Below are 17,080 nucleotides of genomic sequence, written 5' to 3' on the forward strand. Positions count from 1 at the left end.
AATTAGTTATTGGAAAACTATTAGTTATAATTTTTTTACTTTATCTTTATTTTTATTTATTCTCTTATATATTTTAATTTTATGTTTTATTCCGTTTCTATGGTATATTTTTTAAATTCTTGTTCTAAATTTTGATTTAAATATTTATATTCTATACATGGAACGTTTATGTTCCATTATCGTTTTGTAGACCTGAGGATGACCTGTTAATCAGGTTGAAAACGTTTGTGATTAAAATATATGTTTCTCAGCAAAATTAAGGTGTTCTATTATAGTTGTTTAATTGCTGAGCTCTTTTAATGATACTGGACTTTTGACTAAAAAAAATTGTAATTTCAACAACAATAACCAGTTTATACTAATTACTGTTGTTGAAATTATTCAAGTATTATAAATTTTAGTATTTACAATAAAATTGATTATTAGTATAATTGCATTCTTACATTCCCCAATTAAGATTCTGTATTTATTATTATTTCTGTATTATTTATTTATTTATTTATTCTGATGTAGGAACAGGAAGCTAATGGACTTGCATTGCTTTTTCTTAATGTCATTGCTTTTAGTGTGGATGTTCAGCTAATTATCTATAATCTATCCTTCTTGCCCATGGGTTTTGGATGACCATGGGTTTGAGACAGGGCCGGATTATCCAATAGACAAATTAGACAAATGTCTAGGGCCCGTAATTCGCAGGGGCCCGGCTTCAGTGCAGAATCTTTCTCTGTTTTAAAACGAGTTAAAAATTATTTAAGAAATTCAATAGGATAGGAAAGGATGTTTTTAAACAATGCTTACTAAAGAAAGAGATACTCTCAAACAGTTGATTGATCAATTTTCTCAAATGAAAATCCAAAAACGAAAAATTTAAATATTTTAAAGGCTGATTAATAGATAAAATTACAGTACAGTTGTCCCTTGATAGTCCAACATTCTGTAATCTGACATGCTCAGTAGTCCGAAGCACCTCCAGTCAAGGTCACCGTAGTCCCTGTCCCCGTTACGTGCTGCTTGCACAGAAGCATGTTGTGACATGAATCTCCTCACCAAATTCTTACACGATGACACATTTCTTGTGTTTTCCATGAGCAGTTCTGTACGTACTGTATTATTTATGCCTACACATACTCTATGTACATTTATTGGCTTCCATATTTCTTTTAATAAACATGTTTTAGTTAACCGAAATGGGTGTTTCATTTCCATATTAACCTAGGCTACATTTCACTCATAAAATGTAGGAATATTGTAGGCCACTGCTAGCAAAACAATGCCAAATATGTAATCACTTTCGGTAATCCGGACACTTTTGGTAGACCGACACCCTTTGGTCCCATACCTGTCGGATTATCAAGGGATTTCATCATTGATAATCCAACTGTATATACATTTTTCGTTGTATCAGAAACTCTTTTGCTGTACAATTGTTATTGTATTAGTGTTTATATTCTCTATTATTAATAAAAATTTTAAGTGACATTATTTAAGATTTGTTTAGAAGCAACTTATTTAAATGGGGCCCCAATTTAAATTTTGTCTAGGGCCCGCTAGAGGCTTAATCCGGTGCTGGTTTGAGATGAGGAAATGACTGTTAGTCCATTTTGAAACATTTTGCACTAAAATGATGTATTCAATTTTTTTCATTTTTAGTAATACAAAATTGTTAGTTATAATTGTAAAATTTAATTCTTAATTTTACATTTACTCTCCTGGCAATTTTATCAAATGTATTTTATATTTTTTTACTTGTGCAGTCACTGGAAGGAAGCTTTTTTAATGTTTTGCATAGTAAGGCAGACAATCAGCCTCTAATAAACACAGTAAGTCTGTTATTTTCCTGAAGTGTGAGAAAGGACAAAAGAAGACTCTATTAGTCTTTAATTTATGTTAATTTTACGATTATTGTTCTGGCAATTTTATCAAATTGTTTTACAACCTTTATAATTCGTGCTATATAATAAAAAAAACTCTTGTTTCAATAAAATCTAAGCGAAGGATGCAATTGGGAAAATCACAACGTCAATTATTTCCATTTCTGTGGTCTCAATTTCCAAATTTTATGTGATCTCACAGTTTCCAGATAAATTTATGTTGCTACTTTTACATTCCCAGCCAAAAATTTCTTTGCTTACTTCCATCTTGTTGAGAGCAGCAAGGTACAGTACGTTTCAGTTCATCTAAATATTCTTTAAACACTAGCCAAGTTTCAAAATGTAATTTATGACCAAAATTGTTCCAGTTTTGAACAGCCATCAAAACATAATGGGTCTATCCAATACAGCTCTGGGATATCAAAAGTTCCATTCCAGAACAGGTAAGTCATTAACATGAAAGTCTGGCTTACCTGAGAACTACTCAGATATTTGTGGTTAGAATTATAAAGCCACTAATTTTTTTTTTTTTTTTTTTTTAATTTGTCAGTCTTCTACAATCACGTGTTGTCGATATTTTTTTAAACAGGAATGCTTATGAATATTTTTATATCGACCACAAAAGAATTTGTGACCATTCTTGAGGTCACAACTCTATATTGTATTTGGGAATCTGTTCTACATTGTACTGTATTAGTATAACGAGTGCAAAATTATAAGTTTAAAACGAATGTAATGTGTCCAAGTGGTTCTGTTCCCTGAACACTGGGAGTTTGATCGTGGGTTCGAGCCTCGCCAGAACGAGCTGGCTACATGGAGTTTTTCGGATTTTCTCCACGTCTAATGCCTGAATAGGAATCAATTACCCTTAAAAGACCTCCCGGAAGGCACCCCCTAGGCAAATAGCCCAAGTGTTGCGTTGTCATAACTTAATAAAACAAAACAAACAAACGTAATAAAATAAATATGACGTAAGTTAGGTGGCGAACCTATGGCACGACGAGAGACATTATTTGGTACATAACGTATCACACAGTTTCGGTTTATCATCTTTTTTTCAGTCAGCTTCATTACATTTATTCTAATTAAAGCATATTTACTTCTTAATTTACAAATATGCCAATAATAATTTACTCTAACGTGTAAACTCTTTTTTTCATTTGTGTTTCCTTTTCCTAACGATGTTCATTTTTTTTTTTTTTTTTTTTTTTTGTAACTCCACACAGTGGGCACTAAGAGGGCCTCTTATAGCAAGCCCATTATGGGTTCGGCCAGGCCCACAATGAGGCGGCTGGGTGGTGAGGGACGAGGACCGACACATCTGGACGGACCACCCCCCGAAAAATTCCTGGAGATTTTTCGACCCGTCCGGATTCGATCCCGGGTTCCCCAGGGCGGCAGGCTGCTAACCTTGACCGCTCGGCCATCCGGCCACTAAAATGTTCATTTCTTTGAACATTTTCTTTGAACATCGTTATTCAAAGTTTAGGATAAATCTTTTTCTTTCTTTATTTGTTGTGTTCATCCAGCCACTGAGAGGATAAATCTTCGACACGCATAAACATTTTTAAAGATAAGTACGCTTACTACACCTCAAAAGATGGGACGGCTGGAAGGCCGAGCGGTCAAGGTGGCATCCTACCACTCTGGGGTACCCGGGATCGAATCCGAATGGGTCGAATAATCCCCAGGAATTTTTCAAGGGGTGGTCCGTTTGGATATGTTGGGCCCCGTCCCTCACCATCCGGCCGTCCCATTGTGGGCCTGGCTGAATCCATAATGGACTTGCTATAAGAGGCCCTCTTGGTGCTCACAGGGCGGAAAAAGTTTTTAAAAATACCATCCTGAGATATTAAATGAAAAAGATGCCAACACACACACAATCCACAGAATTTTTTGACTTTTTTGGATCAGGTCTCAAAACTTAGAGACTTACAAAAAAAAAAAAAAAAAAAAAAAAAACTGCACTATCTGAATTGCATAAAATGTCGCACAATCTGACACTAGCGAGGTTGAGGCCGAAGTTCTAAACACGAAAACGTGTACGTCGGACGTTCAGCGCCGCTTTCCCGTAAGCCTAGAAGTTTTACAATGGCGTTTTGGATTGTCTAGCATGATTCCACTGACTTTCCAAACGCCATTGTAAAACTTCTAGGCTTACGGGAAAGCGGCGCTGAACGTCCGACGTACACGTTTTCATGTTTAGAACTTCGGCCTCAACCTCGCTAATGAACAATTTACAGTACGTGAAGATAAAGTAAATACACAATCTTCCTTCCATATTCTGGACACTTACTACATCTAATTGATAAGACTAGCGTGGATTGCTGCTTAGACGCTGTCGATTAAAGCAATCGACAGCGTCTAAGCAGCCTACACAAATGTACAGTGTGCTGCCTACACAAATGTACAGTGTGCTGCCTACAGAAATGTACAGTAGTTTCTCACACTTCAAGCAAACGATGGACAGTAATGAAATCGTGCATTTAGTATCACCCCTGATAAAATGTTTATGAGATATCAGATGGGCAGAATATGCAAGTACAGTTTTAGCTATAGAAACAAACGCACAAAAGAAAAAAAAAGAGTAAAGCGATCCAAGAAAGCACATAACACTTGATACTTGTGCAAATATATCATTGTGAAACTGAGAAACACCTTTGATGATTTAGAAGTAAAATTAAAAGATAGGCTTTCAGACGTTTACAAATTCGCAGATGAAAAGGGCTTTTTTTTTTTTAACTCTTTCCGCCCTGTGGGCACTAAGAGGGCCTCTTTTAGTAGGCCCATTATGGGTTCGGCCAGGCCCACAATGGGGCGACCGGGTGGTGAGGGACGGGGCCCGACATATCCGAACGGACCACCCCCCGAAAAATTCCTGGGGATTATTCGACCCGTTCGGATTCGATCCCGGGTCCCCCAGAGCGGTAGGCTGCCACCTTTACCGCTCGGCCATCCGGCCGTAGATGAAAAGGGCTAGGCAAAGGCATTAATCAAGAGATCAACGATGAAACCATAAGCTAATAATTTGCTACTGCGAAAAAAAATTTCGTACACAAAGATTTTTTTTTAATCTTGGATTTTTAAGAACTCACATAAGTCAGAGGATATGTTTACGAAAACATTGCCAAAAATTTTTATTCTTATTATATTTGCACAGAGAAGGAACTGTATAGGGGCGAATTCTCTCGGCTTGCTTAGCGTGCGCCGCATGCTTAAGAGAAAGTTTTGTCTTTCAATATACTTTTTATATGAGAACAAATATGCCAATAATAATTTATTCTAACGCGTAAACTCTTTTTTTCATTTGTGTTTCCTTTTACACTGGCAGCTAGCGGCAAGCCATTTTAAGTCAGTGCGATGCTTGTGGGAACTCGATCGCTTGCTCATGTCGAGGTTTTCCGCGGCAAACAAGTGCATGCGCATGACGTCATTCGAAGTATTTAACACGGCCAGATTGTATTGAAAGCTTGCAGTACCCAGTCAGCATACATGTATTGTGTACGGGGCGGATCTACAAAGATATTAATAGGGCTTAAGCCCTGGACCCCAGTGTCAAAGGCCAACAAAATTTGAATTATCACCATAAATTTTTAATACTTTTTCATTATAATATTAAATTTCATATATTTCAGGTGTAGATATAATGGGCTTTATAATAGTCCATACTTTTTTATTCACACCAAATAACGTTTCTATTGTTTAGTGCGAGAGATAGGTCTATTATTCTTATTATAACTTTCAGCATGCCCAAAAATTTTGGTCAGGATTCGCTCCTGCCGGAACTACATGTTGATTCAAACTTATACTGAAGATATCCGCTACAGACTACTTTTAAAAAAGTTGCCTACAACTGAATATATAGAACAAGGAACAGAAAGAGCATCTTAATCAAAAATTATAAATAAGTAAAATATAACAAAACTAAGAATAATTTTTCCTTCCAAAGAATAATTTTGTGTGAATAAATTAATTCATCTATAAAAAATATACATAAACCTAGAGTACCTAGATATCAGAGTAGCGACACACGAGTCATCGCCATGTTCTGTCGACTGTCATCACGTGGTCTATGGGTTTACATTAAGAAATGACGATTTTTTTTACTTTAATAAAGCATTTTTACGAATGAAATGCTTTATTAAAGTAAAAAAAAATCGTCATTTCTTAATGTAAACCCATAGACCACGTGATGACAGTCGACAGAACATGGCGATGACTCGTGTGTCGCTACTCTGATATTTTTTTTTTTTTTTTTTTTTTTTTTGTAACTCTTTCCGCCCTGTGGGCACTAAGAGGGCCTCTTATAGCGAGCCCATTATGGGTTCGGCCAAGCCTACAATAGGGCGGCCGGGTGGTGAGGGACGGGGACCGACATATCCGGACGGACCACCCCCCGAAAAATTCCTGGGGATTTTTCGACCCGTCCGGATTCGATCCCGGGTTCCCCAGGGCGGCAGGCTGCTAACCTTGACCGCTCGGCCATCCGGCCGCTTACTCTGATATCTAGGTACTCTACATAAACCTATTTCCAATGCTGCTTTTTCTTCCACGCACGTGCGCGTTTTTTTCAACTCTGCCTCTGATGGACAGTGCAACCCACAATATGTTATATAAACAATTATCTTTTTTCTTTTTTTAAATTCTTTTCGCCCTGTATGCACTAAGAGGGCCTCTTTAAACAAGCCCATTATGGCCGGGAATTTTTCGACTCAGTCCGGATTCGATCATACATAAACAATTATTTAAAAAATATAATGCGTATAATTGTCGAATATTTATTGATAAAAATAAATAGACAGAAAATGCAAACAATATAATTATAATTTTAATTCGAATATCCGTTTTCGTACTTTGAAAAAAAGCAGAGGGCGCAAATACAAAGATCAATGTTTGGATCGGCGATGCCGAGGATTTATGTTGCGGTTTTTTAAAGATTTTTCAATGTGATCGGTCTTAATTAAATAAATAAAACAAAATGCCGGTAAGAAATATTATCTACGTTCACCTAAATAAATTTTAGGAAAAGCTCGGATTTCTTTCCTTTTTTTCTTTTTTTCAATTTAATTTAATAAATGATTTATTTCTAGTTTGTTTGAATTTCACCAGTAACATATCAATATATTAATAACAATTATTATTTATTCTTTTAAGGAGAAGAATGAATTGAAATTCGATCTGTTATCTAATTTTTGGGAATTTTCGAGTGCAAGATTACGTCACTTTACACATTAGTTTTATTATTTGTAGCAAATTATTGACATCAAAGCAAAAATAAATTTAATAATAACATCAGATTAACGCAGAAATACTTAACAAATATTCATGTTATCTGATCATTCATTCAGATTTGAAAAAAGGCTAACGTATAAATTTATTGTTTGTTGTTTAAACATGTTAATTACATGATTAAGTAAAAGAAATGTCAAATGTTTTTTAGTTACAAATAATTTACTCTCATAAACAAATATCAATATCATACTGTATTATCCTCATTAGTTACAGAGAGAAAAAACGAATATTGTTAAAAAAGTTTATTTTTCTCTGACATAAATATAAATAATGAAGATTTTTTAAATTTTTCTCTTTATTGAACTTTGGAAAAAATAATACAATTTAATTTTTTAACTTTGATAAAAGTCTGCTGAATGAAGTGGCATCAACTTACTGAAAAGCCTAACACGAAGGAGTAAAATTTTCACAATTATATTTTAGACATGTTCTTATCGGTCGTATGCAAAACAGTAAATAAATAAATACTTTTGAAAAATAGCATTTCTTTATTCTAAATTTTTATATTACTAATCGAGACATTTGTGTTGTCAATTAATATATGTATATATATAAATAACAGCATATTTAAAACAATACTAAAAGTTTTCAACAAATTTTGATTGCAGCATTTTACTGTAGCATGTCTTTAATGGGTGAAGTTTAATTTATCAGTTCATTAGAAATTTTTAAAATATACTGTTTTAAATAAAATTTATTATATTATTAATTTTTTTCAGATAAATTGCAGCTAAAAAGATTAAATAAGATTAACCTTGACCAGACTTAGAATGCATCTTGATTAATACAATAAAATTAGTGTAGAGTAGTGTTTATTATCTGCTTTCGTATGGATAATTTACAAATAGATAAAAAATAGTGCCGAATATTGTATTTATTTTATATGAATGACAAATGCATTTCTCATTAGTTAAGAAGTTTAAATATCTCATTATCTGTGTTAGCAAAAAAATATAATATAAGAAATAATTTGATATTTATTATAGGCAGAAAAAACTGGAGATTCGGAAAATGTAAGGGTGGTAGTGAGGAGTCGGCCTATGAGTGAAAAAGAAGTAGCGGCGGGATATAAAAATATTATAGAGGTACTTTTACATTATACTTTCACAATATTTATTTCTTATGGAATATTTAAATAATACTAGCATTACGTAATGAATGTAATAACATAAATTATTTTTAAAGATGCAAGGATATTTAAATAAAGACTGCAAAAGAATATGAGAAATTATGATGTTTATAGTACTATACATTATCTATTATATAAAATTATATAAATATTGATTTATATATTTGGTATATTTTCTTTAAATTAGTAGTAATGATTGAATTCTATAAGAAAAATTCTATGATTACTTGATCAGATAATAGTAGAGAGGTTGCAGCTGACATTTTCAACGCAAAAACGTGTACGTTGGAGTTCAGTCCTGTAAACCTAGAAGTTTGACAATAGCATTTGAAACGTCAAGTGTGATTCCACTGACGTTAATAAGAAATTAATCTATTTCTAACTTTTAATAACGATGGTCATAATTAATCAAAAATTATTTGAATCTTAATTTAGGATTTAATTAATTTTTATATTGACATTTTACTTATAAAAATTTCTTATTTGAAGAATCATTTTATATATATTATAAATAGAATAGTGAAATACTGTAGAATTTTAAAATGTTTTCTCTCAAATATATATTTTCAGTATCAAGTATTTCCTCTCAATATGCTGTAGTTTTTTTGTATGTACAATGTGATTCCAATTTATAAGTTTAACTCATTCCTGAAAACTTATCATAAAACAAAATCTCATAAAAACAGAGAAGCTTTTCTGTTATTTCTTATAGTTGAAATTTTTATGTTGTTCTTGTATAACCCAGTTATATCCTTGCTTCCTGAATAACATTGAAGTGCTACAAAACCTATTTACCTATCAACCAATGATTCTAAATGAAATAAAATAAATAAACTGGGTGTTCATTAAATTATTCACCAACCTAAAAGGAACAGATATAAAATGAGAGGAGCAAATATTTAAGTTATCAGAAATTTATTTAATGGTAAGAAAATAAAAGTTATTAGTTAAGGCAATAAGCAGAAAACAAGTAAAATAGAATAAAATAAAATAGTTTTTTAATTAAAATTGTAAACATTAATAGAAGGATCTATAATGCAGATAAAGTTGACTAAACTGCATAGTCATATTGGAATAAATAGCACTACCCCTAGCAAACAAAGACACAACTTGGATGAAATAAAGAAAATGGAGATAGAAAACTATGAATTATCTAATTGGAACATGTGGAAATTCATTCTTGTAGCATGATTAGGATAGTTTGTTTACAAAAATATTAGTTGGTGCTTAGTGTATTAAGTATTTTGTCTCATAAATGAGAAGCAGAGAGGAAAAAAAATTAGCTTTTATTCTTGTATATTATAGTGTTCATAAATAAGGATCACACTGTAAAAAGAAATAATCATGATATTTTTGCATAATAAATAGCATTTTTTGTACTTGAATCTCAAGGTTGTGTCCAAATGTTGATACATTTATTATAAACCTAATGGCATTTAACAGTTGATTGTTTATGATTAAGGCAAAAATATATATTTATATTTCGTGTAATTGATAGACTTTAATTATTAATTATATTCAAGATTTTTTTGAAATTTATACTTTTATATTTAATTTTTTTGAATATATATAAGAATATATATTTATATTTAATTTCTAAGAAAGTCACTTTATATAATGGGTACATTAAAAAGATTTGCAAAGATATTTTAAAATAAAGCTATTCTTTATATATGTAAAATTTTGCATCTGTTACATAGTTAACTATATATTTATGATATTAAGCCAATAATAAATTTTTATTCATTAAAACTTATAAAATATTGCTTTCATAAGCATATGCAAACAATGATATAATATAAAATCAAATGAATCAAATGTATATAAAACAAGCAAAATAAATTATATGTATAATTTATTTTGCTTGTTTATAGCTTGAAATTAAATATTCTATTGTTTGATTTGAAAATGTCAAATTAAGTTATCAAATGTCGTAGATTTGGATTTAAAGTAGTAGATTTGGATTTAAAGTTTTAATTTGTCTATCATGTATAGAAACAAAGTAAAAATATCATTTGTATTTTGTAATTTTTTATTTTAAATTCTGATTACATATAGGTTGATAGTGTTCAAGGAATGGTTACTGTATGGAATCCAAATGGAACTCAAGGAGAGCCTCCTAAAAGATTCACATTTGATACTGTATTTGGACCAGATGCAAAACAACTAGATGTATATAATCAAGCTGCCAGACCAATTATTGATAATGTATTAGAAGGATATAATGGTATGTAATTTTTAACTTGCTAAATCAAATTATATATATATTTGGAATGGTTTTCTTTCATTTTATAAGAATTTAGTATAATCATTTAAAATATACAGTAAAACCTGTGTAAATCAAAATCACACTATACCAAGTTTATTTTTCTATTTTTACAGGTTTTTTGCTTTGAACAGATTTTAGTATTTTTTTAAAATTTAATTTAAACTACATCACATCAATGTCATACAATTACATTCATTTTTATAACAAAATCTCTTTTATATAACATAAAAATAATTTATTATTAGGTTTAATCCAAAAGTTTACCGAATTTTATTACTAAAGATGGGAGTATTGCACTGCAAGAATTGAAAGCCATTTGATCCTGAAAAGTTCTCATTGTTTCCAAAAATCTATGCTAGGCATTTGAATAGTTCTTGGATATGATCCTTATGTACTCACACAACAGTGAACAATCTAATTGAAGTAATAAGAACTAGCGTCTCATTCTGCCATAAATTCTAATCACATTACAGTAATATAGAGACTGAATTCATATGTGATCTGACATCTTGAGGAATTTTAATATTCTAATTAATCATTAACTTCAATTTCTGTCATTACCAACAGCATTAATCAACTTGTTAGCAAATAGAATACTTGATACTATTAGTTACTAACTATCCCAAACAATACAAATTTGCAGCATTGTGTTACCTTGTTCTTGTTGTTTCCAAAAAATTACATTTAGTGCTTGTCATTGATAACTCTGTTCTCAGAAACTCACTTGATTTTTGAAAGTATTTGATTCTTCCTCTGGTTAACTAATTTAAATAATAATAACTAACAAAGATTAATATTAACAAAGATTCTGTGTCTGTACGTCTCCTCATCATATGAACTTCATTTCTTTGTAAAGTTTCAGAATTATTCTCAAAATACAATTTGTTGTGCTCTGCAGTGATTTTTATATTTGTAGGCAATTTTACTTATTCATTAACTAGTGAAATCTTGATTTTTTACTTTTTTCAGGTTAAATTAAGTTCTTTGTACCCAAATATCTTTTTTTCTGTGTTAGTTTTCTGGCCTATAGTAAAATCTAATATAGGAAATTGCTTTATTCCAAAGTGTTTTGTATAGGCAGGTTTCCATTTTATTCAGATTTTCTTTCAGACTGTTTTTATTTTGAAAAGTTTTCTCTAAAATTTAAGTATATTATACTTTTACATTAATAACTAAATTATGAAATAAAAATAAAAACCAATTATGCAATTTTGTTATTTTATTAGCATTATAAATATTTTAAAGCAATTATTTAATTTTAAAAAATGTAGCTATTAAAAATAGAGTAATAATTTTTTTCTAATTTTGTATTAATTAACATTATTTAAATTTATTTGATATATTGTTTTAATATATTCAGATTGCAAGAGAAAATAATTTAAAATTTTGAAAATTCTTAAAATTTTTGGAATGTTTATAATAAAAGCAGTTATAAAAATTTTTATAACTACTTTTATTACAAACCTTCTTTTTGTCTGTATAACAGATCAACTGTAAAATATTAATTTTATAAATACTGAATTTTTATTTTTATTTTTAGTATTATGTTTTTTCTCCATACATGATGTGGAATATTAATGTTATGATTTTTTAAGAAATACTTTTTTTTTTAATTACTTTATTCATAATATCATTTATATAAAAATTTAGATAGATATTATATTCCAATACAAATATCTAAGTTTCTAAATGGTTTGAAAAACTCATGTAATTGTACTTAAAAAAATAAAAAAATGACTTTGTTTGATTTATATTTAATTTGTTATAAATTAATTATAATATTGTATTCTAAATATCTGTAGTTTGCTTGAAAATATTTCAAATGATGATAATAAAAAAAGACAAAAGTTCTGACATTCTGACATATGATAAAATAGAAAGAAAACATCTACTTATACTTTTTCAGTTTAATTATAAATGGGTTTCTTAAACTTCTGTTTATTGAATGAAGACTGTAATTAAAATTATTGAATTTATACTTTATTTCAAAATTAACATATACCATTCAATCTTTATTTAGGAACAATATTTGCTTATGGACAAACAGGAACTGGAAAAACATTTACAATGGAAGGAGTTCGTTCAGTACCAGAATTGAAAGGAATTATTCCAAATTCTTTTGCACATATCTTTGGTCATATTGCAAAAGCAGAAGATGATAAAACGTAAATTTTTAATTAGAAATATTAATCATTGTTATACCATATGTTTCTTTATCAAATAATCTTATATATAAAATTCTCATGTCACAATGTTAGTTACCTTACTCCTCCGAAACGGCTTTACCGATTTTTACCAAATTTTATATGCATATTCAGTAGGTCTGAGAATCGGCTACTATCTATTTTTCATACCCCTACACCATTTCCCCCTTCCAAAAATATATTTATATATGGATTAAGGCTTTTATGTCCAACAGATGGCGCTAACTTCCGACGACCTAAGTTTGCTTTTCTGTGAGGCATTATGCTTTTCTGTGAGAATGGACTGAAGCAGATCATTTTCTATCTATCTATATAAATAAAATATAACATTCGTTTGTTCCTACTGATTCCTTTGAAATTTTGACACAACGTTGCATTCGAATACGCACGTGTTTTTATATAATATACATTGTCAAAATTCCCCCCAGTGGGGGGAGATGGACGGGATTAAGGCTTACTGTGAAGAACTCGGCTTCTATTATACTATTTTACATGTGGTTTTTTGCGTTTTTAATTGCGTTTTAATAGGTTACGTCAACAGAATATACACTAAAAAGGGATTTTTCGATATTCCCCAGCGGGAAAAGTGACGGGATTAAGGCTTACTGTGAAGAACTCGGCTTTTATTATACTATTTTAGATGCGTTTTTGATTGCGTTTTAATAGGGTACGTCACGAGAATGTACACTAAGAAGGGATTTTTTGAAATTTCCCCCACAGGGGAAGTGTTATACATTTATAATAGATACATTTTGAGCCACAACAACGCGTGGCCAGGTCAGCTAGTTAATCTATAAAATTGTTCATACATTTATGTGTATTATGCATTGCATTAATTTTTTATGAATGTAGGTTATTAATAATTTTATGTTAAAGTAGTAGTTTTATCTTTTATATGTTAAATCTATTATATTCAATTACATTTATTACAAATTCTGAAATATGAGGATTAAGTTGAAAGTTATCAAAGTTTTTGCAGGCACTTCAAATAGTCTAAACCACGTCTAATACCTATTACCAAATTTCTGGCAGGCTCTATACTCCATTGACAGAGTGCATGGACCATTCTATTTCAGCTAAAGTAATTAATGAGAATTAATCTCATATAAGAAACTCCTTGAACATCACTTACAACCTGCATTTGCACAAGAACTACTTACACAACAATGGTTGTGGCCATATTGCTGGTATGGTAACAACACTGCTGCAGGAATGAAGTTGGGGGAACATTTAGTGTCTACCCTATTCACCCAACATCTCTCCTGTGATTTTGACTTACTCTAGAAACTAAAGAAACCTTGACAAGGTTTAACAATTCCCAACAACAGATATCATTCTAGTTGCAATAAAGCAGTCCATGCTCTCTCCATGAAAACATCAGAGCCAATTAGCCCCACTCAAAAATTTTTTTTAAAATTTTGATTGGGGCTACTTGGATTGTTTTAATATTTCAGTTATTGATAACTTATGTGACTATCATTATTCTGTTTTGATTTCAGTTCAATTTTTTAAACTGTTTCAAAGTTATGCATATTTATAATTTTTTTTTTTTTCTTACTATTTTGGAAGACTTTACACTACCAAATGAGGTATATCCTTTTCATTTAAAGAGTCCAATTTACTATTAAAATGGTTATTTTTCATTTAACAATTGTATTTTTGATTTTGTTGAAATAGAACAGAAGTAGTTGCAATTTTTTTAGTTTGACTAAGACATAATTTATGGCACAATCAAAATTACATATAATCAACATTTTAAGAGATTTCACATAAGTATGCATTTGCTTGACATTTCCTAGATACACAGTATCACACAAATATTTGTATACAAGTTCTTCAACAAATCTGTTGTTTATTATTTATTTGGTTTGCTGTAGTTTAAAAGAATACAAAATTGTAGAGATCTATAGAAGATCTACTGGTCAAATTTCTCTCAAATTTAGCATTTGAAGTTAGAGCAGCGGTTCCCAACCTTTTTTTGACCAGGGACCACTTTGATTTCATTGTTGTTAGCAGGGACCACAAGGTTTAAGAAAAATAAACTGTGTCAATCTAAAAATAAACTTTAATCAAAACTTTTAACATAAGTAATTGTTAAACTCAAAAGTAACATGCTTTAACAGTACTATTATAATAGAAAACATAACATTTTTAGTAAAAATTAAATTCAGTTTGTATCAATGTGGGAATAATAATTTAAAACTAATAAAAGTTTTAAATCTTTCGCAGACCATATTTTAGCTCTTGCAGACCACAGGTTGGGAACCGCTGAGTTAGAGCCTTTCATAGTATGAAGTACCCTATATTTTTTTTTAATTTATAAAAGTTGTATTTTATTATTGATAACAAATTGATTATAAATGCTAAAGCATATGATATAATTTTATATTTTAAATGATTAAGAATTGCTTAAATTTTACAATTTAGATTTTTGGTAAGGGTCTCTTATCTAGAAATTTATAATGAAGAAGTTAGGGACTTATTAGGAAAAGATCAAAATGTGAGATTAGAAGTAAGTATTAATAATAAAAATATTTTTAATATAAATTGTATTTAAAGATATGTATGAATGATTATTTTTATAAATATATGTTTTATTTTTGAATCATTTAGATTAGTTATTTATTTAGTCACAAAAATTATTTTTAAAAACCTAATTTTAAAATTGAGAGGATGATAGTTATTATTTAAAATGATTAATTAATATTTGTTCTTTCAATTAATTAATTGAAAGAACAAAAGTTGGGCTCTGGGTTTGTTCTTTCAATGAACAAACCCACAGCCCAACTTTATGATGTATTATAATCCTACAGGGTGGGAAAACGGGTCACAGACCCATTAGACCCCCCCAATGGTGACATGCATGTTAAATATTATCCTGAGAAGAAAAACAGAAATTTAGCATTTTGTATACATATATTCTGAATTGAAATTAATTGTTAAAGGAGCTGAACATTTTATTGATCATTTAAAAATCATGATTAATATTGATAAATTGTGATAAATTAGATGATTTTTGTTGTGATTCTATAATACTGACATTTCATACATTCATCATTTACTTTTCTTGGGAAAAAATACAAATAATTATTAGAAATATATATTATCTATTATGTAAATAATGGATAAATTTATTTTATCAATTTAAGTATTTAAAAGACATGAATTGTTTAAATTTAAGTTTTTTTTGTAGGTTTTTAAACATTGAAAGTGCAAAATTATCTTTATTGAATTTAATCTGTATTGTTCTAGGTTGGATGTTATTATAGACTTTAACATTCAACATAAAAACTAAAGGAAAAGCTGTAAACATTTTTGCTGTAAACATTAATTTGCAGCAATGTTATTATGGAATTCTTATAGATAGCATATTTTAAAGCATATATAGCTAATAAATTGTATATTAAAAGATTTAGAACAATGAATTATCAAAATTTAGAGCTTTAGAGCTATTTTAATTTAAATTTTATTAGATAACAAACTGTATGAAGTGAAAAGGTTTATTAATATCTTTTTCTTGTCATGAAAAGGTAAAAGAAAGACCAGATGTTGGTGTATATGTGAAAGATCTTTCTGCTTATGTTGTAAATACTGCAGATGAATTGGATCGAATTATGACTTTGGGCAATAAAAACCGTAAGATTTTTTATTTATAATAATATTTTATTTATAAACATGTAAAATAACAAATCATGTATATATATTCAGTATTTACCAAAGATCTAGAACTATAACAAGAATAGATCATAAATTTTTTTAGTCTACTTTCATTTATAATTTAGAAATTAATTTTTTAGGTGCTGTTGGAGAAACAAATATGAATGCACATAGTTCAAGATCTCATGCGATTTTTACTATAACAGTTGAATGTAGTGAAAAAGGATTGGATGGCCAACAACATGTTAGAATGGGAAAACTACATTTAGTAGATTTAGCAGTTAGTATATATTCATAATGCTTAATTTGAAAATTGTCACATACTCAATTATTAAAATATTTACAATATTTCAAAATTTTATTTTAATAGGGCTCAGAACGTCAAAGTAAAACTGGAGCATCAGGATTGCGCCTTAAAGAAGCAACAAAAATTAATCTTTCCCTATCTACTTTAGGTAATGTCATCTCTGCTTTAGTTGATGGAAAGAGTACTCACGTACCATATCGTAATTCTAAACTCACTAGACTACTACAGGATTCTCTTGGTGGAAATTCCAAAACATTAATGGTATTTCAAAAATTTATCAAAATTTAAAATATTTATATGTTCTGTATGATTGTTTTAAACATATAAAACTGAGGACTTTGTAGAATGAAT

The 17,080-nt window shown here is 29.7% G+C and overlaps 1 protein-coding gene across 1 annotated transcript in view; it reads left to right on the forward strand.

Moving 5' to 3' along the window:
- The first annotated feature begins 6,743 nt into the window (after positions 1-6,743).
- Positions 6,744-17,080, forward strand: part of LOC136980344 (kinesin-like protein KIF3A) — a 28,038-nt gene continuing 17,701 nt past the window's right edge. Inside the window, exons 1-8 of the mRNA XM_067276435.1 lie at positions 6,744-6,855; positions 8,150-8,248; positions 10,351-10,519; positions 12,582-12,726; positions 15,193-15,277; positions 16,296-16,401; positions 16,563-16,702; positions 16,793-16,990. Of these exons, the coding sequence (XP_067132536.1) occupies positions 6,850-6,855; positions 8,150-8,248; positions 10,351-10,519; positions 12,582-12,726; positions 15,193-15,277; positions 16,296-16,401; positions 16,563-16,702; positions 16,793-16,990 (948 nt within the window). The 5' untranslated portion in view covers positions 6,744-6,849. The remainder of the gene's footprint in view (positions 6,856-8,149; positions 8,249-10,350; positions 10,520-12,581; positions 12,727-15,192; positions 15,278-16,295; positions 16,402-16,562; positions 16,703-16,792; positions 16,991-17,080) is intronic.

This window comes from Centruroides vittatus, unplaced genomic scaffold (assembly GCF_030686945.1).
Source record: "Centruroides vittatus isolate TY-2023 unplaced genomic scaffold, ASM3068694v2 contig_694, whole genome shotgun sequence".
Lineage (NCBI taxonomy): Eukaryota > Metazoa > Arthropoda > Arachnida > Scorpiones > Buthidae > Centruroides > Centruroides vittatus.